Here is a 23,322-nt window from a genome sequence, read left to right on the forward strand (position 1 = left end):
AAATAGGCGGTGACAATCAACTCACCTACAAGTTTGAACCCCGTGAGTTTTGTTCTCTTACAACCTCTATCGAGTGAGGATTAATGAAGGACACTATAATGGGTTAAACCATTGTTTACCCGTCACGTCTCAACAAATAAGTCAATACATCATTGCTAGAAAATAATGTCCTATCATTATCAAGATTGAGATCCTCGACATATTTGTCAGAAATAAAGATTACTGGTGTTCACTTGTTTTGTATTCCAAGATTACTCTAGGAGCTTTGCTATTATAATGTCGATATTTTGTAATATGCTCTACGTTTTAACAATGAACTCAAAAACTATTACTTATATTATTCCTTCCCATCCAATTACCGTAATTTGACCGAGCACAAATTTAAAAAGAAAAGAGACATTCTTGAAACTTGTAATGTTAAACATATTACTACAAAAGCATGCCATTAAGGGTACCACGAAACTTGAAAGTGAAATTATTTACTTATAAAAAAGTTTCATTCCCTTTTTTACGAACTAACAAGAAAACAATTCCACCTAATAGAACAGATGGGGATAATTTTTAAGGTCAAGGACATCGAAATATCTACTAAATTGGAAGGAAGACAGTGCAACACATGCAGAGTACTCTCGGTAGCCAATCTGAATATAACGAAGAACAAGAGCAAATGATAAGCTACAACTTACTTGTATAACAGACTCATATTCACAGGGGAACAGATAACATAGAGCTTTAAGTTTAACTACTGCTGGAGAAACCTACCAACAACTTAACAGTAACCAGAAAAAAAGAGAAACTAAATAAACTAATATACACGACTTCTTTGCTAATTCCCTCTAACAGGAGGAAAAACGAAAGGCCGGAGTCGTGCACCACTAAGTTTACAGTGTACCAACTGGATCATGCAATAAACCCAGTGTAGCACACATTACATGCCTAGGGACTAAGGATGCTCATAAATACCCTTCCATTGATGTACATGAACACGGCTAACTTCCAATGAGAAGTTAATCTAATCACTAGCTTCCACCAATAACAATGCCGTCCACTTAATCAAATTCTTTCATCTGCGTCGTACATGGTGAGCTTTGCTATCATTCTGTATCCTATCAGCGTACATTGGCAGTCGTATGATCTCATAGATCTCATTCAACAACACTTCTTCAGTGATGTTGTCAGTAATACTTCTAAATACCTGAATTTTGTTGTACAGGAACAATAATTAGTCTAATAGGGTCTATCCATCTTTAATAAATGAGAAAATATGGAAGAGGTTCTATTAAAGCACAAGTCCACGTATCAACAAATCAACTACATAACTTAGTATTTGCCATTAAAGCGATACATACCTTTCTGTAAGTGTTGTAATCATTTGGATTTCCTTTATCAACTCTGGTCCTCATCCACACCCATTCTTGGTTACTGGTATCCCAAGAACACTCTACTATTTTACCAGCGTAGTCTGACGGGTCAGAACTATCTGTGACCATGAAAGAAACCAATTTTAAGGATATGCACCAGAGGTAAATACCCAGAGAAGAAGGAAAAAAAATCAGGGGATACAAATAAAGCACAAGGAAAAACTGCTCAGATATGCAAGTCTACAGGACAACAGATTAGACATTTCCCTGGATGTCCCTATCCTCACTACTAGCATCAGTAGCTCACCAACTCGAAGCAACAAGGATCAACCATTTGAATGACCATCTTAAAGAGCAAGAGAAGAAACAAAATTGTTCAATTCTTGTCAAAATCTCGAGAGATGCATGTCCTAGTCTGACTAGGATGATCTTGTTAATCAGAATTTTACCATTAAGATTAAGGAGACACCTAAATGTGGGTTATCTTGTTCATATTCACGTGTGAATGGTTACTTCTCTGAAAATACAAACAAGCTTCTGTTGCCCTTGATTCATTGAGAACCTTATTGTAATATTCCAAAATAATCCCACTAACATGTCCGACCCTTATCATCTTTAGCAACTGATCCAATTTCAAGTTGTGGACCATCCACGTTCTAATGAGCCTCAACTATCAAAGAGAAAATAGTGAAAGCAAGAATATGTGTCCTGAACTCAGAGGAGAGTAGGATTAGAAAGGAAGGTCAGTTGTGAATAGCAATATTGCCTTCATTTTTTTTCTTCTCAATATTGCCTTTAGTATTTAGTACCTATAGAATTTTTATCCACATTCTTTTTTTTTAGATAAAGTAATTTTATCCACATTCTTACTATTACTTAGCACCTCACAAGATTCAAAAAAGAACCTCAACTGTCGCAGCAGAGTAAGTGTGAAATGGCCTCGTTAACTTTTTATTTTTATTTATTATTTCTTTTTGGGAGGTAACTCTAGCCTCCTTACTTTTAAGATCATACAATGAATGCAGGCTAACTAAATCAAATAATAGCACTGCATCCAATTTCCCCACAACACACCATTTTACTAAGAAATCACATCCACCCAGGTTGATAAAGTACACACGCCAGCAAATAAACACTAAAAAGTGTATGGATGCATACGATATTCACGCCTATTATACTTCCAACCAAACCCTAAGTAAGGGAAACATTCCTGTATGATACGACTAGAGGTATTAACTAATATAACTGGGAATTCCTAACCTGGGAAAACAACTCTATTCCCTTCCATTAGTTTCTTCTTCCCTCGTTCATGTAGATAAAGCAATTCACGACCATCGACCACCTGCCATATGATTAGAGATACTCACACTTAATTCCAATAGGACAGCATGAAACATGACCCAGGCCTTTCCACTTAAATCGTGCAGACAAATGATATTTAACAGGTGACTAGTAGGGATAAAACAAAAATAAGAAACCAAAAGGACGAGGAAACTGAAACAGCTCTTTTCACTAGGAGAGCAGAGAGCACAACCTCAAACAGAAAGTCAACTGAGTTCATTTCAGGGTATTTCCACTTCAAGAGACCTTCATGCGTGCGAGGAACATAAGGATCATCCCAACCCTAACACGGAAAGAAAACAGTAGCTGAGCATACAGAACCTAAAACAATTACATGTGTATGATTTGTGTATCTCTGTCACTGTTAGCCGTAAATATGTCATTCGCAATTAACTGAATGAGGATATGCTACCATCTTTAATAACTTCTCTGCAGCATAACAGTAAACAAAGATAAAGTTTGAACCACTTTCAAATAGAGTCTCATCAAGATAACAATCAAAATATACACACCATATAACTTGGAAACATCTAAAGTGATGCAAAAAACTGACTCCTCGGGAGAAACTCAATACAACACTAGAACAAGAAGACATTCAGTATAATCACTCTAAAAGATTTGTCACTCTTTAGAACCTGAAAAATGAGACCGTCTGCTTCATGTGAAAGCTTTGGAATAAATTCTTTGAGAAGTTTCGTGACAGTAGAGAGCAACCAAAAATCCTTCCTCCTCACCTGGTAGACATTGAGAGATCAGCAGCCACTTTAGCTAGAAAAAATGATACTAGAAATCAACTATAATTAATCTTATGACACTACGTTACAAAGTTGACAAAACATACCCTGAAAGGCTCCAACTCGTATCTATAGTAAGGGTTTCTACTCTGGTATATATGTTGACGTTCATAATTCCTGGGCTCAATCACTTCTTTGTCAATCATTTTCCACCGTTCATAAAAGGGTCGCTGTAAAATACCAGAACAGAGAATGAGCAATGCTTACTATATATGTAAAATACCAGAACAGAGAATGAGCAATGCTTACTATATACCAGAACACCGTTCCTGGGTATATATGTACTTTTTTTGTAAAAAAAAGTACATACTCAAGCAAAACAGAATGAAGTGAAGTTAGCAATGCTTATCCAGTGTAGAATGAGAAGAATAATTGAAATACATAGGTTTCATGGCCTCCAAGACATTACCATACAAAACCATAATCACACACCACAATACACAACTGATTAAAACAGCACGATGATCGAAGCATATGAAACATGCCGGTTATCTACCTTTTCTGAAGTAAATGAGGCTTGGATAAATGAAATATGATGTGCCACATATACACTACTGATAAGCGCTGGGCTGTAGCAAAGCAATTCTGTCTTTCTTTCACTCGATCCTATTAGGGTGTAGGAGCTCTAGTTGCAGTAAGCCAGTAACACAAATAAACTTTTTGAATTACTCGTACAGAGAAAACACAGCAGTATGATCAAGAACCAAATAGTCTGGAATTGGTGAATAGTTGATTTATTGATGACCCTCTTAGGTAACCACATGGTTGAGATGCACATCAGATTCAATTAAGAAATAAAAATACTTCGACTAATCAGGCCAGTAAATGCCTCATACTAGTGGTGACACGATAGCAGCTGGAGCTCACCTGATGAAAACTATGTAAACAAGTTCTATTCCATTCCCTAGCAAATAGCATATTAGCATTCCTCCACTTTAAGGACTCAAATGCAACTATGTATCCCTGCAGCTCCACTTTTTGTAGAGGGGTCCATTATCCACTGAGTTTGAAGATTTTTTTAATTAATGGCAACCAGTAACAATATGTCCAATCAGCAGATATATGTAATTCTTTCAATAATGTGTATAAAAAGAAAGTATGCTATGTCTTCCTACCATGCTTTGACATCCTACACCTACAGCTGTTCAGAGCACTACAAGATCTGTAAAGGTCTCATAGCTCTATAATATAGCTCTTTGCCATTAATAGAATATTATCTTTAAAATGTTTTGGCATATTGTTCTTTGCTAAGACAGTTACATTTCAGAGGTAGAAGAATTTCATATGCAACACACATACATCATTATACCAGAAAACAAACATCTTTTTCTTCGAAGATGCATGTCAAAAGATCCTATTGGCACCAAGTGATAAGGCGATAAATTAGGGACACAGTTCAACTCACTGACAATATCAGACAACAGATTAAAGAAGTAAACACATCATGTAGTAATAAAAAAAGGGCAGCTCGGTGCACGAAGCATCTCGCGTTCACGCAGGGTCCGGGGGAGCACCGCACCCCAATGGGTGTGATGTAGGCAGTCTACCCTGATGCAAGCATCAGTGGCTGAAAAGAGGGATGCAACACGAGGACTTCTCAGCGGTGAACACATCATGTTGTGATTTTCTAAAATTACAAAGCATAAATGACTTTAGAAGACTCAGATTAAAGAAAAAATAATCACACAAGGAAATCTTACTCTGCCACGAAACACTAACAGACTTCAAAAGACATGTTAAACACAACGCACATAAACGCAGACCAATATACTTATAACATAAATCAAGGATGTGTTAGCTCCAGGTGTGTTTGAATACCTGCAAGAAATGACAATATCGAAACTGCTACAAGATACTCAAACAAGAAATATTAATGAACATATGACATCATTATTCAAAATCTGTCAACTGCAACTTGTGCAATAAACAATCACAGAAAAATTACGACTATAATCTGACCACTATAAGTGGTCATTTGGGTCAGAGAAACTATGCATGGATTGTAAGATACGAATCTTAATACAGCGAACAATAATCATTGGATAACTTGTATTGTGTAAAGTATGTTGAATTCTGGATATAGTATATAATCTAAAACATGAGTTTGGTTCTAAATCAGATACAGATTAGTTTCCAGTAATATCTTTGGTATGTATTACTTTTCTGATTAAAAATAATAAGCATAATATAATTAAGAGTGAAAACATCTGTTACAATAAATTAAAAAAAGGGCAGCCCGATGCACAAAGCATCGCGCATTCACGCATGGTCTAGGGAAAGACCGCACCCCAAGGGATGTGAGGTAGACAACCTAACCTAATGCAAGCATTAGTGGCTGCTTCCATAGCTCGAACCCGTGACATGTACTTTACCGTTGCTCCAAGGTTCCCCTTCCAAAAACACCTATTATAATTTCTTGATAATAAATGAGAACAACAACAACAACAACCCAATAAAATCTCACTAGTGGGGTCTGGGGAGACAGAGTGTACGCAGACCTTACCCCTACCCCGGAGGAGTAGAGAGGTTGTTTCCGAAAGACCCTCGCTTAAGAAAACGAAAAGAGACAATACATCCGTAACAACAGAAACCAAAATAATAATATCAGCATCGTAAGAGACAACAAACAAATCGAAAAGCAATAACACAAAACTGTGAAAAACGGAAAAATAGCGTAAACACAACATAAGCCGCTAGCAGTCCTGGACAAAGCACTATCAGACTAGAAAAACGCTTGACTACACCCTAACCTTCAACCTTAGTGCTCGACCTCCACACCTTCCTATCAAGAGTCATGTCCTCGAAAATCTAAATCTGCGTCATGTCCTGCCTGATCACTTCGTCCCAATACTTCTTAGGCCTCCCTCTACCTCCTCATACTTGCCAAAGCTAACCGCTCACACCTCCTAACCGGGGCATCTAGGCTTCTCCTCCGCACGTGCCCGAACCATCTAAGCCTCGCTTCCCGCATCTTGTCATCATGGAAGCCACGCCCATCTTTTCCCGAATATCTTCACTCCAAATTTTATTCAACCAAGTATGCCAGCACATCCATCTCAACATCGTCGTTTTTGCTACTTTCATCTTGTGGATATGTGGATTCTTGACTGGGCAACACTCAGTCTCATACACCGTGGCTGGTCTAACTACCGCTCTAGAAAAACGCTCGACTACTCCTAACCTTCAACCCTAGTGCTCGACCTCCACACCTTCCTATCAAGAGCCATGTCCTCGAAAATCTAAAGTGGCGCCATGTCCTACCTGACACCTCGCCCCAATATTAGGCCGCCTTCTACCTCTTCTCATACCTGCCAAAACCAACCACTCACACCTCATAACCGGGGCATCTAGGATTCTCCTCCGCACATGCCCGAACCATCTAAGCCTCTCTTATGCATCTTGTCATCCATGGGAGCGACGCCCACCTTCTCCCAAATATCTTCATTCCTAATCTTATCCAGCCTAGTGTGTCTGCCCAGTGTGCCCGCACATCCATCTCAACATCCTCATTTCTGCTACTTTCATCTTCTGGATATGTGAATTCTTGACTGCCCAACACTTAGCCCCATACAGCATGGCCGGTCTAACCACCGCTCTAGAAAAACGCTCGACTACCCCCTAGCCTTGTCCTCCACACCTTCCTATCAAGAGCCCTGTCCTTGAAAATCTGAAACCGCGTCATGTCCTACCTGATCATCTCGCCCCAATACTTAGGCCACCCTCTACCTCTTCTCATATCTGCCAGAGCCAATCGTTCACCCCTCCTAACTGGGGCATTTAAGCTTCTCCTCCACACATGCCCAAACCATCTAAGCCTTGCTTCCCGCATCTTGTCGTCCATGGGAGCCACGCAGACCTTCTCTCGAATATCTTCATTCCTAATCTTATCCATCCTAGTATGCCCGCACATCCATCTCAACATTCTCATTTCTGCTACTTTCAACTTCTGGGTATATGAGTTCTTGATTGGCCAACACTCAACCACATATAACATGAACGGTCTAACCACCACTCTATAGAACTTACCTTAAGTTTCGGTGGCACATTCTTGTCACACAGGACTCCATATGCTAACCTTCATTTCTTCCACCCCACCCCAATATGGTGTGTGACATCCTCGTCGATCTCCCCACTGGATAACTGACCCTAGGTACTTGATACTTCCTCTCTTGGGGATGACTTGTGAGTCAAGACTCACTTCCATGTCCGTTTCCCCCATCGCGTTGCTAAACTTGCACTCCAGATATTCTATCTTAGTCCTACTCAACTGAAACCTTTAGACACCAGGGCCTATATCCAACCTCCAACCTCTTATTAACGCCGCCTCGTATCTCATCAATCAGCACTATATCATCAGCGAACAACATACACCATGGCACCTCCCCTTGAATATGGTGTGTTAGTACGTCCATCGTCAGGGCAAATAAGAACATGCTAAGCGCAGATCCTTGGTGTAATCCTATAAAAACCAAAAAATGCTCTGAGTCACCTCCCATAGTCATAACCCAACCTTTATCACCCTAATGTAAGCTACTGGCACACCTGTCACCTGCAGAATCTCCAAAGAACCTCCCTAGGGACCCTTTCATCCGCTTTCTCTAGGTCAATAAATACCATATGCAAATCCCTCTTTCTATACATGTACTGTTCCACCAACCTCCTAATAAGGTGGATAGCTTCCGTAGTAGAACGACTCGGCATGAACCCGAACTAGTTGTCTGATATAGACACTGCCCTCCTTACCCTCCCTTCCACCAACCTCTCCCAAACTTTCATGGTATGACTTAGTAACTTGATACCCCTATAGTTGTTACAATTCTACATATCACATTTGTTCTTATACAACGGAATCATCGTACTCCACCTCAACTCATCCGGCATCCTCTTCGTCCTGAAAAGAACATTAAACAGCCCAGTCAGCCACTCCAAGCCTGCTCTACCCACATACCTCCAAAATTCTACCGAAATTTCGGAATAAATGAGAGATAAGAATAAATAGATAATGCAACAACCAAATGAATAAATAGATAATGCATTCATGTCTTACTGCATTAATAAGTACATCACCCTTTTCATTCTAATATTCAATAGTTAGTCCTTTTAGACAAATTAGGGGTTCTCTAACACTAGACGCCCCCTATATTTCCTACCAACATACAAACCTCCAAAACAAATTAAAAAGACATTGTACCTAATAAGTTGTTCTAAACACTTCCCAATAATTCTAAAATCATTACTAGAACGATCATAGGTAACGAGTAGGAGATGGTTAAATAAACAAATAACAGTGTAAAGGTACTTTATCATCTGTATACTATTCCTCATTGGCTTTTTTAAAAATTCACATCTTTTTTGGCTAATACATTTACCACATCACTAATGCAGTTAATATATACACAAAATCAGGAAATAGACAACCAAACACATGGCAATCAACGCAGAATTTAATAACGGGATAATTCCCAGTAATACAGAGAACCAAAAAGACCCCTAAGCGTATAGCCAGATTTTTTTTTATTTTAATAAGGAAATGAAAATGAGTTCCTGTATTAGAATCCAACCTCAATGACAGACACATGATTAAGGGCCATCAGATCATAAATGAGGTATCTCCTTTCCTGCTTCTGTGTGTCAGGCAAAGTATCAATTACCATCTCCCCATCAAGTAAAGTGAAGTGGTGCGTCTTTTCGGTCAAACCCTGGGAGAAAAAACGAAAATTTCACATGATAAAACACAGATAGTTTCCAACAATGAGACATAAAAAGGAGACAAAAAGAAAAGATCAGAACATCCTCATAGCTGACGGGATATGAGCGTACTTCATTAGTATGTCTGCATGGAAATCTCATCTGAACCCTTCGGAAGTTGAAATGTCTATCAATTAAGAAACAACCATCCATCGTGATCAGCATCATATACCGTGTCCCATCAGCCTTCCATGTGGCATAGTAGTAACGCTGCCTCAACAATTGCAAGTTGTCCCTGCAAACAATGACAAAGATTACCTCGAGATGAACAATTCTCAGAAAAAAAATACCTTAAGATGAACTCTAGCTTATGGGTTTTCTCAGTCTTTGTTTTGTATTGGATGCTACCCAAAGTTTGTAAGGGAGTTAGCCAGTTCAATAAATAAACAATTGTTTTCTCAGAGACTATGTTAATATCCATATCTGAGTCCATATGAGGTTCAAATATAAAAATACAAGAAGGTTACTATCCATGAGTAAAATATGTACGAGGGATCTAAAGAAAATAATTAACTAACTCAAAACACATCGATTGACAAGCTATCATGCAGAACAAAGAAAACACTAGCCAAATAAACAAGTAAAACAAGCTTATTCATGCCTTGCAAGCATAATATAACCAGAGATACTCATTCGTCCATGCATGACCTTCAAAGTCTGAAACCGTGTTAGCTGCACAGGCAAAATAGGCACACTGCCGAACCATGCAAGTTGACCAGAGGCATCAAGAACTAGTTGGTTCAATATTGGCCACCGTGTAAAGAACGCAAAATGAAAAGATAGAAAAATGGTGGGCTCTGGAGATTTTAAAACCTTCCATGAAGATCAAACTTTCAAGAGTTCTAACAAGAATAGAATCGTATACTTCTTCCCGCAATGGAGACAGCCCCTTGGAGGGGCCACAAATCCACCCAACCAAGGTAATTTATACAAAATAAAAAGGTGTGCCTTTGCTGCTTCTTGACAGGTCAAATAATCAATGTCTTTCAGTCTGAATTCGGAAGTCATCGCAAGAACTTGAACATCTATGATCTCCCCAAAACCCTCTCTATGTGATAGCGTAGTTATTATATTTTCAGAATCTGATCTAACAAAAACACAACTATAACATGTGGTTTAAGAAAATATAAGCTAGCATCAGGAGACTTCCAAGAAAAGGTTAGATGAAACATTTGTGGAAACAGAGCTAAACATACTTTGGAGACAAGTGCATGACTTCTGCAGCACCAAATGATGGCCAAGGGACACTTTCATGGTTGGGAGACAAAAAAGCTAATGAAGATTGGGCAAAGATTCTTAATGACAGATTAAAAGAAGCAGAATAAATGGCAGCAGTAAGAAATCAAGAGGTAGAGAACGAAACGCTTGAGCAATTCCCAGGAAGAGGAGAAAAGTGAAAACACAATAATGAGGGGTTTAATACACAATTTAGTGTTTAAAATTAGTTACTAACACAGTTTAAACAAGTCTATATTTTCTTTTCCAAAGATCAAAGCTATTGCCAAATCATCAAATCAACATGTTTCCAGCTTTCAACTAATCCATCTCAGTGGCAACGAGGATAACTCATTCTGCAGCTATATAACTTAGATTTTAGGCTTCGATGTCTTCAAGCTTATATTTAACTGCGATAACATGTCAATGACATGAGGAGATGCTTCCATATTTCTCTCTCTCTAGGTAAGTGTGGTGACAATATTTCTCTCTTTCTTTCTGTTAAGACTAGTTTCTCCGGCGATATCTTCTATCAATTCTGATTGTCCTATAGAAGTTTTCTATGTTTCTCTCTCCTTGCTTCTTAGTTTTCATTCTAGTTTTCCTTTGCTGGCATTATCCGCATGTTAAAGACAACCAATCATGTTACATGACATAGCAAGGGTTTCTACTGTCATTTCCACATATCCAGGAAAAGTAGATAAACATCATGTATCAACAATGGAATTTTATGTGGAACCTTTTCTCTTTTTTCACAATCAAATTGTACACAGTTTCCAATCTGAATTAGGCAGGACCAGGTGTGATAATTTCTTTTTTCTTTCCGATTTGTGGGTGAACAGGCACTTCTTGTATGTATGGCTAAGCGCAAAATGCTAGACCTAAGGTTCCACCTGACTGTACAGCCAAAAGAATATGATGAAGTACAGTTCCCCGAACAGAGATAAAATCAAACCTGCTAAGAGAGACTGGATGAGAGCCAGGAAATTGTGGGCCTCTACCCTGAAAGACAAATACACCAAAAGGATTTTTGGGTTAGAATAGAGCAGACAAATGCATACTTTGCAGGAAGTAGTCTACATAATCCACAAATTAAGTCCAAGCAAGACCAGAAAATAGAAGTAACATGCATAAACAACAGAAAAGATCATCATATATAAAGTCGCCATGCAACAATTTTACAAAGACATCAAGCGAGCCGTTGCAAGATTCCTACCCCTGGAGTCATTTTCAGTGCTTGATAACAGAACTGCCGCATATAATTTTGCTGATCTTGTGGGATTGCATCTCCCAAAATGTCGTCATTTGACATTACCACTTGCGCTTCATGATTATCCTGAAAAGGGAGAAAATGAGTTATAAGGAAATTCTAAAAGCTCTGTCGAATAAATAAACCTCATTGCAAGGCAAAAGTGTAGAAACCAAAACCATAGCATGTTGGTATAAAGATGTAATCACAAGCAGCTATAACCTTGATATCAATGTTACATGCTGAAATTTATACTCCTAGTTTGCCCTGCACCGTTTGAATAGATTATTACATTAAGTTTTCTCGGATAGCTTTCTAGTCAATTGCTCGAATTGTCGAACATTTAGTTGGTAAGATGTCAAATCCAGTTTAAAGTACCAAAAGATTTTCTTATTTTGAGTTATGGGGCAGAGAAAGACTTTTCATTTTACGAAAAAAAAAGAAAAGAAAAAGACTTTTCATTTAACGAAGGAGATCGTGTTTTCAGGGAAAGCAAAATCAGGTTTACTGTAATGGAGGGAGTAGTAGATTAGGTCAGATCAAGCAAGCAGGTCATTCTTCTTAAAGCATAAGCATGATACCCTCTTAAACCAAAAACCTCCTCTGACTTCAATACACTCCTCACAACCCCCATTATATCCCTCCGTGTTGCTTCCTGTCTCTCTTCTACAACCCCCCCCCCTTCCCTCTCTTTGCTCAACACACCACCTGTTCACTACACCACCAGGCCCACCTCTCTTGCTCAACTCTCTGGCTCTCAGTCAAGTTTGTTTATTGGGAATCTAAACTTTCAAAAAGTAAAAGGTGAATCAAGCTGAACATCAGAAAAGAACAGTCAAACATCTGCTATTCTCATCCTTCTGTGAACTGCGAAGATGCTATCCGACAAATTAACTATTCTGTAACCATTTAAGCACCAATTGCCAAAAGCTTGAAAAGAGAGGAAGGAGTCATCATAACATAAAAAACACCAAAATGCATTGTCCAGCAAATTACTAGAGAAAAAGGACTAGAAGGTCAGCAAATATGACACCATCAGGATGTGTATTTTATTCTAGTTTCCCATCCCAAACACTCTTTACCAAGCCAGAAAATATTATGCTTCTTCTAAGTTCTAAGCAAAGTTAGATCTCTTCCAGCACCTTGTCAAGCCTTAAAGAAAAACTAGATTTCTTCTTGAGCAAATCTTTCTTTAATTAGTAAAGGGCAAAGGCGATGAAAAAGTAACAACATGGAGGTGCAAAAGCTGGAAATGCAAATAAGAAATATAGCAAAGTACACAGTTCTGAGGGATTATATGAGAAACAATAATGCTCCTTTTTTTCCTGGTAGGAAACCTTAGGCAATCCAGGTTAGACATAAAAAAGAAATGGAAACTATTCTGCAGCATTAAATTTTGGCTACTTATTTCACACTTATTTAAATGGAATAGAAAAAGGAGCACAAGAGATCATTTTTCTATCATTCTGTAATTACAATGAAATTGTGTCTAATAGAGCAAATTATATAGAGGATTTGACCAGAAACTATTTTGGGTGAAGCAACAACAACGACCCAGTAAATCCCACTAGTGGGGTATGGGAAGGATAGTGTGTACGCAGACCTTACCCCTACCCCGATGGGGTAGAGAGGTTGTTTCTGAAAGACCCCCGGCTCAAGAAGACGAAAAGAGACAATATATCAGTACCATCAACAAAAACCCTATAAATAACAACGGCATCATAAGAACTAGAAAATAGATGAAAAGCAATAACTATTAAATAGACCTGGCACTATGAAAAACGGAAGAGTAGTGTGAACACAACATTAACCACCAGTAATCTAAGACGAAATCTTATCATACTAGCCTCACACTGGTACGAAGTAGAAATAAGCCCAACTACCTCCTAATCTACGACCCTAATTCTCAACCTCCACAGCTTCCTATCAAGAGCCATGTCCTCGGAAATCTGAAGCCATGCCATGTCCTGTCTCATCACCTCTCCCAAACACTTCTTAGGCCGCTCTCTACCTCTTCTCGTGCCTTCCAAAGCCAGCCGCTCACACCTCCTTGCGCAAGCATCTAGGCTTCTCCTTCCTACGTGCCCGAACCATCTGAGCGTTGCTTCCCGCATCTTGTCATCCATGGGGGCCACGCCCCCCACCTCCCGAATATCCTCATTCCTAATCCTATCTATCCTAATGTGCATGCACATCCACCTCAACATCCTAATTTCTATTACTTTCATATTCTAAATATGTGAGTTCTTAACTGGCCAAAATTCAACCTCATACAACAACGAAAAGAACTCATCACTCGAAGAATACCATATCGACAAGTTCAATTTCATCGAACCACACAGGGAAGACATCTCATGGTTGACGGAAGGAGACTCTAATCAACTAATCTGACAAGCATGAGGCTTAATGGACAGACAATGCCATTAAAAAGCTGTTGCGGTCATTGCATCCCAAGCATTGCAAGGTCGTTACTAAGTGTTACTTGTTGACAAGTTCCATTAGCAAAAAACTTGGGAATGCCATAAATTGGTGATTTTCAAAAATCAAGCTTAATATTGCACTCAAAATCAAGATTCACTACTTCCTCACCATAAAAGTATCAGAAAGGGATGGGTTTCTCTCTTTAACCGAGGGTCTATCGGAAACAATCTCTCTGCCCTTCCAGGTAAGGTTAAGGCTGCGTACATCCTACCCTCTCCATACCCCACTTGGGTTGTTGTCGTCGTTATAAAGGGATGGGTTTCTCATTCTAATGTTGAGAGCCACTAGGTAGCACTGCAGTATTCACATTCAATCATATTCAACACTGCCCCGGTGAAAATAGAAGGCTTAAACTTTCATCAGAGAAGGAATTAACCAAACACTTCACCCATGAATAAAGTGCCAATATATCAAAAAGAAAGTTCTCTTGCAGAAACACATACAGGCAAAGGAACCGCAGGACCTCCATCGTCGTCGTCGTCCGGCATAGCATCGCCATTCAAATCAAGCTCAGAAGATCTTTTCCACTCAGGTGTTGGAGGGCAAACAACCATTTCAGGTTTTTTCTCATGATAAAAGGCATATAAGGCATCAATATAGTCCGGCTTATAGATCCCAGGAGGTCGAGCATCAGAAAAAATTTTAATTGCCTGCATAAAAGTACTCTGATCATTCAGAGATAAGTAGTTAAATTTGTAGCAAGAAGGAAGTAAAACATAGCAAGATTGCTAACCTGGCTGACAGATATCGGCAGCGTACGCATCAGATAATGAATGATCATAAACCCAGTGCGATTATGCCCATGTGTGCAATGGACAAGAATATACTTCTTCGCATGTTTCTGACGTGCAAGAAATTGTGAAACCTGATAGTAAGCTATAAATATTAGTATCCAGTTCCTTTCAATAGCATATAGTATTCACTGAGGATGTGAAAAAGTTACCCTTTCTTCGCCTAAACAGAATAAAACTCAGAGCATGCTTCTCATCAATGCTGAGGTTCCTAATGCTTAGAAAACCTAACTAGAAGTTAACAGAACACCTTTCCAAATTCTAAGAAAATTATAGTACTCCTTTTTTATCTGAGAAAAAATTCTCACAAAATACAGTATATCCTGCAATTTGGCAATTTATCGGAAAAGAAAAACAAAACTCTTTACAAGGATGTTCAAGTTCATAATGCTTTGACCATTCTCTCTTCCGTGGTTTTTGATAATGATAACATGAATATTAATAAATAAAACAGCACTAGGGCAGTGCCAAGCCATATTTACAAGGAAAACAAAAACCAGCTATGTCCACCTAAGATTACAGTGCACCTATCAGGTCAACTAGAGATTCTGCCTCCTCTACACAGCTTTCTTTACACCAGAAAGCTGTGTCTCTTCCGTGTTTTCCTTTACTTTTTTGGAGGGGAACTGCACCCCGGGGGGGGGGGGGTCTTATGCAAATTGGGACAACCCAACAATGTTATTTTTCCTATTAATAATAGCGCATTGCCCCAGTGCACCAAGCTTCCACTAAGTACAAGGTCCAGGGAAGGGCCGCGCCAGACCATAACTATTGTAACACAGCATTACTTTGTATTTCTACAAGAGTTATTTTCATGGATTGTACGTGACCTCCTAGTCACACGACGACAACTCTTACCATTGTGTTAAGGCTCCCCTACAAAGAGTGGAGTACATTCATAATATAATATAAAGATTTACATCACATCTACACCTACCTTTCTCAATATTTTTTTCTATTCCAAAAAGATCTTTTTGATAACCGAGAAATCCATGAGGGCCATCGGTGCACAGTTCAAACTCAATGGATAATTGCCTTCCCCTCTACCCTTCTCTACTGAAATACAAGGCTTTTGTCTGCGTAGGGATCAAACCCATGATGTGTTCCTAACCCATAGATCACGTGTTGCACTCTTTATCACCAGACCGGGGCATATACCTAAAAGATTACAAACTAACCAGCGATACACATGCGTTTTCCACTTGATTAACAAACAACAAACATTAATAATTGCACCAAGTGTAACATGTGCAGATAGATCCGTAACAAACACAGTAGATATAACCATGGATGGATAAAGGTAAATAAGCAAATCTGCAGTACTTTTACATGTTAAGTAATGCAAGGTCATTCTTAGATACAGAATTCAACTGAAACTGCAACTAACATAATTAAAATTACCTCATAGACAAATAAATTTACAGACTCATTGTCAGGTACAGAATCACGGCCTCTGCATTGAATCTAATAGACATAAGAGATTCAAATTCAGGACAACAACCATAATTCAGAGAGAAAAAACTACTTCCCCACCACCTATCCTCCTCCATGACTTTATTACCATGTACCAACCTTAACATGCTTGATGCCTTCCTTCCTCCAATCTGACAATGAATAGTATCGAGTTGTATTTGTGAGATCAATCACCATCCCAAGCTGAAATTTGTAACATGAAATGAGTCAGTTGTAGGATTTAGCAGATCCTTTGTTGTCAAAGTAACCTAAATGAATTAACGGGCCAGAATTAAGAAGGCTCTATCATACTAAGCGGCATAACAAAGTAGCAAATAAGCCTCGGGTTTGATATAAAACATCTCTAAGACCATAATTCATAAGCAGCACCTTGTTTTCAGAAACTGATTTGCATTAGTTATCTAAGTTAAAACTAGAATCTACAAGATATATAACAAACAAATGCACTGCCCACAACGTAATAAGAAAGCATCAAACAGCAATACAATTTTGCCTCATGATAACACCTAGGAATCAGGACTTTTAAAGATGAAATCCAGATCAAGAGGATGAACAAAGAACCACATTCAGGTTAACACACTCACCTTTCTTCCTAAAACTCTCTGTTGGTGGAGGACTTGCCTAAACGAGTATCTCTTGCCGGGAAGAACACAGTCGTTGAAAGTTTCATCCAGAGGAACCTTTGAAGGAATAATGCAACCTATCTCCTGTCCAAATGCAGGACAATCCAACCAACCTGCATAAGCAATTGAAAAGATAAAATGATGTAATAGAACCAAGGGAAGTCAGGGAGCGGGAAAAAAGAACAAGAACCTTTGTTGAAATAATAGTCAAATAAGACACATCCTATTAAAGTTATGGGCAACCTAAAGTTACACTTAGATGACAAGAATAGAAAAGAAAGATGGACTACACAAAGGGAAGCAAGAATCAATTGCTACTTCAACAAGTCCTCCACACACACACACAGAGAAAGAGATACATATAAATAGAGGGAGATAGAGAGAGTACACACACATAGCACATCTTATACAACTGGCACACTAGAGAAAACCCAAATAACCTGGAGGAAGTCTGCTGCTAGGCTTCTGTCTCTTGGTCTGAAAAATCTCATCGCGTATTCGTGGCTGAGATGGATATGCTGGCCTATCATCTGGACGTTGTCTTTTAATTCTTTGAATCCTTTCCTCCCGCTCCTAAAACAAATAGCATTTAGAAAGCGGGCATGGAAATTAGAAAATATTTTCCTTTTTGACATGTAAAAGATAGGAAACTATAAATTAAGAATACTTATCAAAAATAATATGTAGGTCCCCCACTGGCCCACAGTAACAAAATTCACAAGAACATACCCCTATCTATGGGCACTTACTCCCTTGTCCCCTATCTTTTTCCACTTTCTACTGAAAGAAGCAACAAAGAAGCAAGTCCTATTTCTTTTACTTTCTCCCCCTTTTGGCAGAGGGGGGATTGATTGGAGGAGGTACTGAGCATGGCACCAAAAATAGTTCACATTATATAACTAAGCTGACTTGGAGATAACCAGATTACCAATAATGGCTGACTTGGAGATAACCAGATTACCAATAATGCTGAATATCCCCATTAATCAGAGGATAATCTGTTCAACGACCTAAGCGACTTCCCCATCCATACTTTTTTGTTGATCCCAAACTGCTTGCCTGACTAAAAAGCGAAAGAAGAAGGGAAGGGGGGGGGGGGGCAATTACACAAAAAAGGAAGGAAAAAAATAAAATAAGCTAATCTTCATTCTTCAACCATGCTATGCTAAGGCCCCATCCAACGCCAACATATAAGAGTTCAGATTAACACGAATTCTGTACTAGTGAACCAAGGTAGTCTTATCAGCTGTATACCAGTAAGACTTCAGCAGCTTCAGCCTACCACTCATTGTAGACAACTCAAGCTTCTCATTGTGCTAGTTTATGGGTCAAGAAAAATCCAGCATTTGGACTTATTCAAAAGAAAGGGGAAATTTCAAAACTTCGGATGCTTTCTCAAGCAACTGTTCATCTGTTTGAAAGATGAATAAGAATAGCTAGGGGAAATTTCAACACTTCGGATACTTTCTCAAGCAACTTTTCATCTGTTTGAAAGATGGATAAAAATAGCATTCTCCAAAAAAATTGCCTTAAAGACGTTGCACAAAGCTATCTACAGGAATTAATCTGCTGAAGACAAACAGCAAACAAACATCTAATATAAAGGAGAGATGCATCGAACAAAACGCGGAAGAGATATCCAATAAAGAAGCAAGTTCCAGTAAGAGTACAGCTCAATAGCTGATATAGTGAGCAGTAGAAACAGAGACATACGCGACGTGAAATCTCCACTGCACTCGTATAATCTGCACGGTCATCACTATGTTCTACATTGGATTCTTCCGGTTCATCTTCTAATTGTTGTCCAAATATCTCATCGTCATCCTGTGGCTGTGGCGAGGCATTCAGATCCATGCTGGTGATTCAAGTCTCACCAAAAGCATATGTCAAGGTGCCTGTAAGTAATTTATATTCTGTTCCTACAACAAATAAGATCGCACATTGAATTGTTCAACTACCCTGTGGGGAAGGCTGAATTTATTCAAATCCAATGCATAGTTCTTTGATAAATAAAATTTCAATGCATCATTCAAATATTAATAAGTTAATGAACCAAACAAACATCATAAATTTGGATATTAAAGAAATATATCAATGCATAGGACACAAAAGGACACAATGCTGGAGTCGACATGATTTGAAACAATATAATAGTTGACTCGAGTCAAAGAATACAACCTTTTTTAGGACCAGAGAACTAGAGAGAAAGAAACTTATCGACCTAAAAAGAAACTCATAGTGATCTCCTCCAGTGCCATTATTTGAGTTTCATTTGGGTTCTCAAATACGCAGCATGGTCAATTTTGATGGAGAGAGGATAATTGTTTATGAATGACCATGGTTGGGAACTGAGAGGGCAACTAAGTGTAATTATGCCTACTTTAGCAGAAACGATTCATGACAGAGGATGTAAGCGTAATTCGAGAACTCAAGGAAGTGACCAAAAATAACTTGGGCTGCAAAAGTACTTCTAAAAGAATTTTTGTTCACTTGTGATCCTAATTATAAATTCACTAAAAGCAAAAACATATAAGATGGGCATAAGTCCAGAAAATAAAAAGGAGCTTTTTTTCTCCCTGAAAAAGGAGAATATTAAATAGTACTCTCTTTCCCTTTATCACTCAGCAACAAAGAGCCCCAATTGGCGGCGAGAAGCAAGTTTCATGCACTATTTAGCCCCTTGCGACCTCCCTCTTTCTCCACCAGCAAACAACCGTTTTTGTTCTCCTCTATCCCTGCTTATGTTAACCTTCTCTCTCATGAATGCACTCTACAACCTCTGAATGGTCCCAGAAAGTAAGCTCTCCCTCCACCTCCTTAGACCAATCCCTAATTATAGGCAATATCTATTTGCATGTTATGGGCACCACCTACCTTTACCCACAGCGAACTAGAATTAAGCATTCTTTTACAATCAAGTGACCACCCCTTCCATCAGCCGCACTCAATTTAATTTCCACTTGGTGGATGTAAACCTAGACCTCACCTTGATTTGAAGTTCATCCAATGTAATAGCACAACTATTATAAAGCTAATCTAACTCTTGATGAGTTCCTGTGAGATGTGGCTAGTATTAGGGTCTAAATCCAAAAAGTATTAGCACGTTATAATTTTTCTATGAGATGCAACACATGGTGCTCCTTCCAGAAATATCACGATATTCACGAGGCAATGACTCTTACTCTTGCTTCTTTTTGGCTTTTGTTTGTTTAGGGATTTATTGCAATAGTTTTGAGTTTTGACCCAGAATTGGAGAAGGTACACTCAATTTGTGCAAGAACCAGAGTTAGTAGATTCGCTTCACATTATTTATAATCGTCCAACCATTTTCTCTATCTGTTCTTCCTGGAAGAACTTCTTGAACCCACTCAGTACTCACCTAAAGGGTGAAGTACCATATCACAGAATTAGCTAGACCCACCAGTTTGACTTACCAGTGGTAGACAACTCATAGTTGAGAAGTCCAATTTTAACTTGGGCCTATATCATAAAATAATAGAGAAAACCAACCACCTCAACCCGCTTTCGATTGAATTGACCAAATAGAAGTCAACCTTTTGAAAAAATGTCCATCCCCGAAAATACTAGAAAAGCCATGGAGAAAATGATCTTGGGCAGATCAAACCAATAAAAGATCACTCTACCTTAAACGATGTGAATCAGATTCTATAACATGGATATATGCATATCCTTCACCCTCTCCTCACACATGCATGAGCCAGGAAGAAAAAAAACACTTATTCAGATTTGACAACTGTGATCTCCACCAGTTTGATCTGTTTGTTTGATTTACATTTATAAATTCACCTCCTACAAACTTTTAGCATTCCATCCTCAAATCCCATTCATTTGATTTCAGGTGTATAAGCAGCAAGTATATAAAGCCACAGCATCTCAATCACGCGAGCATTAAAGATTACAGGCACCAAATACCAAATTAAGCCATCATTACTCATTAAGAACGGGCTAAACAGACAATTCCACACCTTCTGCTTGGTGGGCGATCTCACATACTAAAGATGTGACAGTCGAAAACCTTAATCTATAGAATGAAATCCCAATATTCAGGAACAAGGAAGACTATCACATTACATTCAAAGGATCAATGGAATTAAGTACAATGGAATTAAGTACAATAACAAAGGATCAATTTGAATTAAGTACATTCAAAGGATCACTAAAATCACAATTGCATCATCCAAGCATAGAAATAACAACCTCCTATAACATGAAAATTGTCGAAGAACAATGACCATATTCAAAACAAATTAATTTTAAGAAGTGGTTAAATGTTTAAAATCTCCATACCAATTTTAATTCTCCCTGTGGAAATTTGTTTGTCCCCCTTCCCTTTATTGTCAATCTCAAAAAGATTGGCACCGAACTGTTTAAAATCTAATAATTATTACATTCCCATTTTACCATTGACATGGCGAGCTGTAGATCCCACTAAATACAAAAAAGAACAATTCTGCACCTAAGGCACTTTAAGCTTATATCAGAAGCATTTAAACTCCGCATTTAGCCAAATACTTTCTAGCAAAATTGGGATGAGGGAGTATTTCTTAATGAATTCTCCACATTTAACAATTCGGCATAACCATGCACAATACGTTTATAGCACCAAATCCCCACGGGATTCTACCACCGCACGCAAAACACCAGTAGTTATAAATGCAATATTCCAAATAATAAATGACTTGTGAACTACGTCATCGGGTTGACAAAGAACGTTCCTATACACCAACGCCAACAGAAACCCCAACAAGTGTAACAAACCAATTCTATTTCAGAAACCCTGTAAAAGCCCAATCAAACCCCGACACAATTAAGACATTCAGGACAGCAAAATGACAAACAAACAGCAAGTGCTCCTCAAAAAAATATCGGACAAATGCAGCCAAAAAAGAAGCTATCATCGCCAATATCAGTCTCAATTTCAAAGCTACACTATGAATTTAGACTGAAAAGTGCAAGAAACAAAAGCAATTGAACAAGGATAGAACAGAAAATAACAAATAAAATGAATTTGGATTAAGCCGTTACTCTTATATCTTTCAAAAACAACACTAACAACAAATAACAGATAAACGATTTCCTATTAAGCTCAAAAAATAATAATCAAACAGCACGTGCTCCCCAAATATATCAGTGTCAGTCACTATAAAAACTAAAACTTCGAGAGAGAAAAAACTAATCAAAATCAACTCCACACCAACACATTGCATACAACTGCACGGAGCATACAAAAAACCTAAGGGATGATTAAACCTAGCTCCAAAACTGTAGATTAAACAGTTACCAAATCTCATAAAAAAACATTTTTAAAAAAAAGAGTTGATAAAAATGCATACAAATAATTAGTCCAAAAATAAAAATAAACTCAAATTAGCTAAAAACGAAAAGGAAGAAGAAGAATTCAAACCTGCTTTATACCGTAAAGCGAACTGGAAAACCCTAGTATAAAAGTAGAAATGCTATGATTCTTCAACAACAACAAAAAAAGAAACCTCGAAATTTCAAAACCCTAGATGGAGAGAAAAATGAAGCGGCGGTGATGATAGAGAGAGAAAGACGGAGAGAGAGATTCATGGCTTAATACATGACGAAGACAAAGGATTTTACCGATTGCGAAGAATTGAAAATGAAAAGGGAAGATTTAGATGGTTGAAAACTGAGAGAATTTAGACACATGTTAAGTACGTACATGTGATCTTGTTAGGAAAGAACAATTAAGAGCCGGTTGGAACTTGGGGTGGGCTATTTAGGGTGCTGAGGTGTGAGTAATCGTATATCAAATTTATTTTTTTATTTTTTTATAAAACCGTAAATTTTTCTGTAAATATATTTTGTATATTAAATTTAAAAATAACAAGCATTTGCTTTTTCCTAACGCCTTGAGAATATGAAAATGACTATTAATCAACATGTAATTGACACTTTTAAGTTCTAACTCCTTAACCTATTTTGGTACTCCCGTTGAAATGAAATTAGTTCCAGTATTTTAAGTAGCAGGTCATCAAATATTCCAATAATTTTAAATAGCAAGTCACAAGATATTTCAATAATTTTAGGTAGCAAACAATATAGTATTGAATATCTTCCCTCTTGTATGATTTAGATTTTATTTGTTGAATATTTAATTTTCTGAAGTAGTAGATTTTATTATTGAGTCCCAAGGATTAATATTTTTTCGTGATTTATATTCCTCTCAATTTTACTTAATTTATTTTTTGTATTGTTATA

General features: G+C 38.1%; 1 protein-coding gene across 4 annotated transcripts; it reads right to left on the reverse strand.

Moving 5' to 3' along the window:
- Positions 1–648: 648 nt before the first annotated feature.
- On the reverse strand, positions 649–22,816 carry LOC104248191 (uncharacterized). Of its 4 annotated transcripts, none has more exons than XM_009804399.2 (18): positions 22,502–22,815; positions 18,790–18,989; positions 17,517–17,649; positions 17,038–17,189; positions 16,553–16,636; positions 16,382–16,444; positions 14,923–15,054; positions 14,633–14,839; positions 11,676–11,795; positions 11,415–11,461; positions 9,317–9,479; positions 9,058–9,195; positions 3,544–3,666; positions 3,338–3,436; positions 2,896–2,985; positions 2,622–2,703; positions 1,350–1,480; positions 649–1,195 (listed from the first exon to the last, which is right to left on the reverse strand). In XM_009804399.2, exons 2-18 carry the CDS (start codon positions 18,928–18,930, stop codon positions 1,064–1,066), a joined length of 2,037 nt encoding a protein of 678 aa, XP_009802701.1. In that variant the 5' UTR covers positions 18,931–18,989; positions 22,502–22,815; the 3' UTR covers positions 649–1,063. The 4 variants fall into 4 exon arrangements, with proteins under 4 accessions (XP_009802701.1, XP_009802700.1, XP_009802705.1 ...); XM_009804398.2 differs by having other exon boundaries at positions 18,790–18,995; XM_009804403.2 differs by lacking the exons at positions 649–1,195; positions 1,350–1,480; positions 2,622–2,703; positions 2,896–2,985; positions 3,338–3,436 and adding an exon at positions 8,361–8,387 and having other exon boundaries at positions 3,551–3,666; positions 18,790–18,995; positions 22,502–22,816.
- Positions 22,817–23,322: the final 506 nt, after the last annotated feature.

Source organism: Nicotiana sylvestris, chromosome 7 (assembly GCF_000393655.2).
Source record: "Nicotiana sylvestris chromosome 7, ASM39365v2, whole genome shotgun sequence".
Classification (NCBI taxonomy): domain Eukaryota; kingdom Viridiplantae; phylum Streptophyta; class Magnoliopsida; order Solanales; family Solanaceae; genus Nicotiana; species Nicotiana sylvestris.

Excerpts from the sequence above, each read along its gene's own strand:
- LOC104248191 (XM_009804399.2), bottom strand. The coding sequence starts at position 18,930 with ATGGATCTGAATGCCTCGCCACAGCCACAGGATGACGATGAGATATTT. Across the intron at positions 16,445-16,552 it reads AAGGCATCAAGCATGTTAAG|ATTCAATGCAGAGGCCGTGA; the intron begins GTTGGTACATGG and ends TATGTCTATTAG. Across the intron at positions 15,055-16,381 it reads TAAATTTATTTGTCTATGAG|GTTTCACAATTTCTTGCACG; the intron begins GTAATTTTAATT and ends GCTTACTATCAG.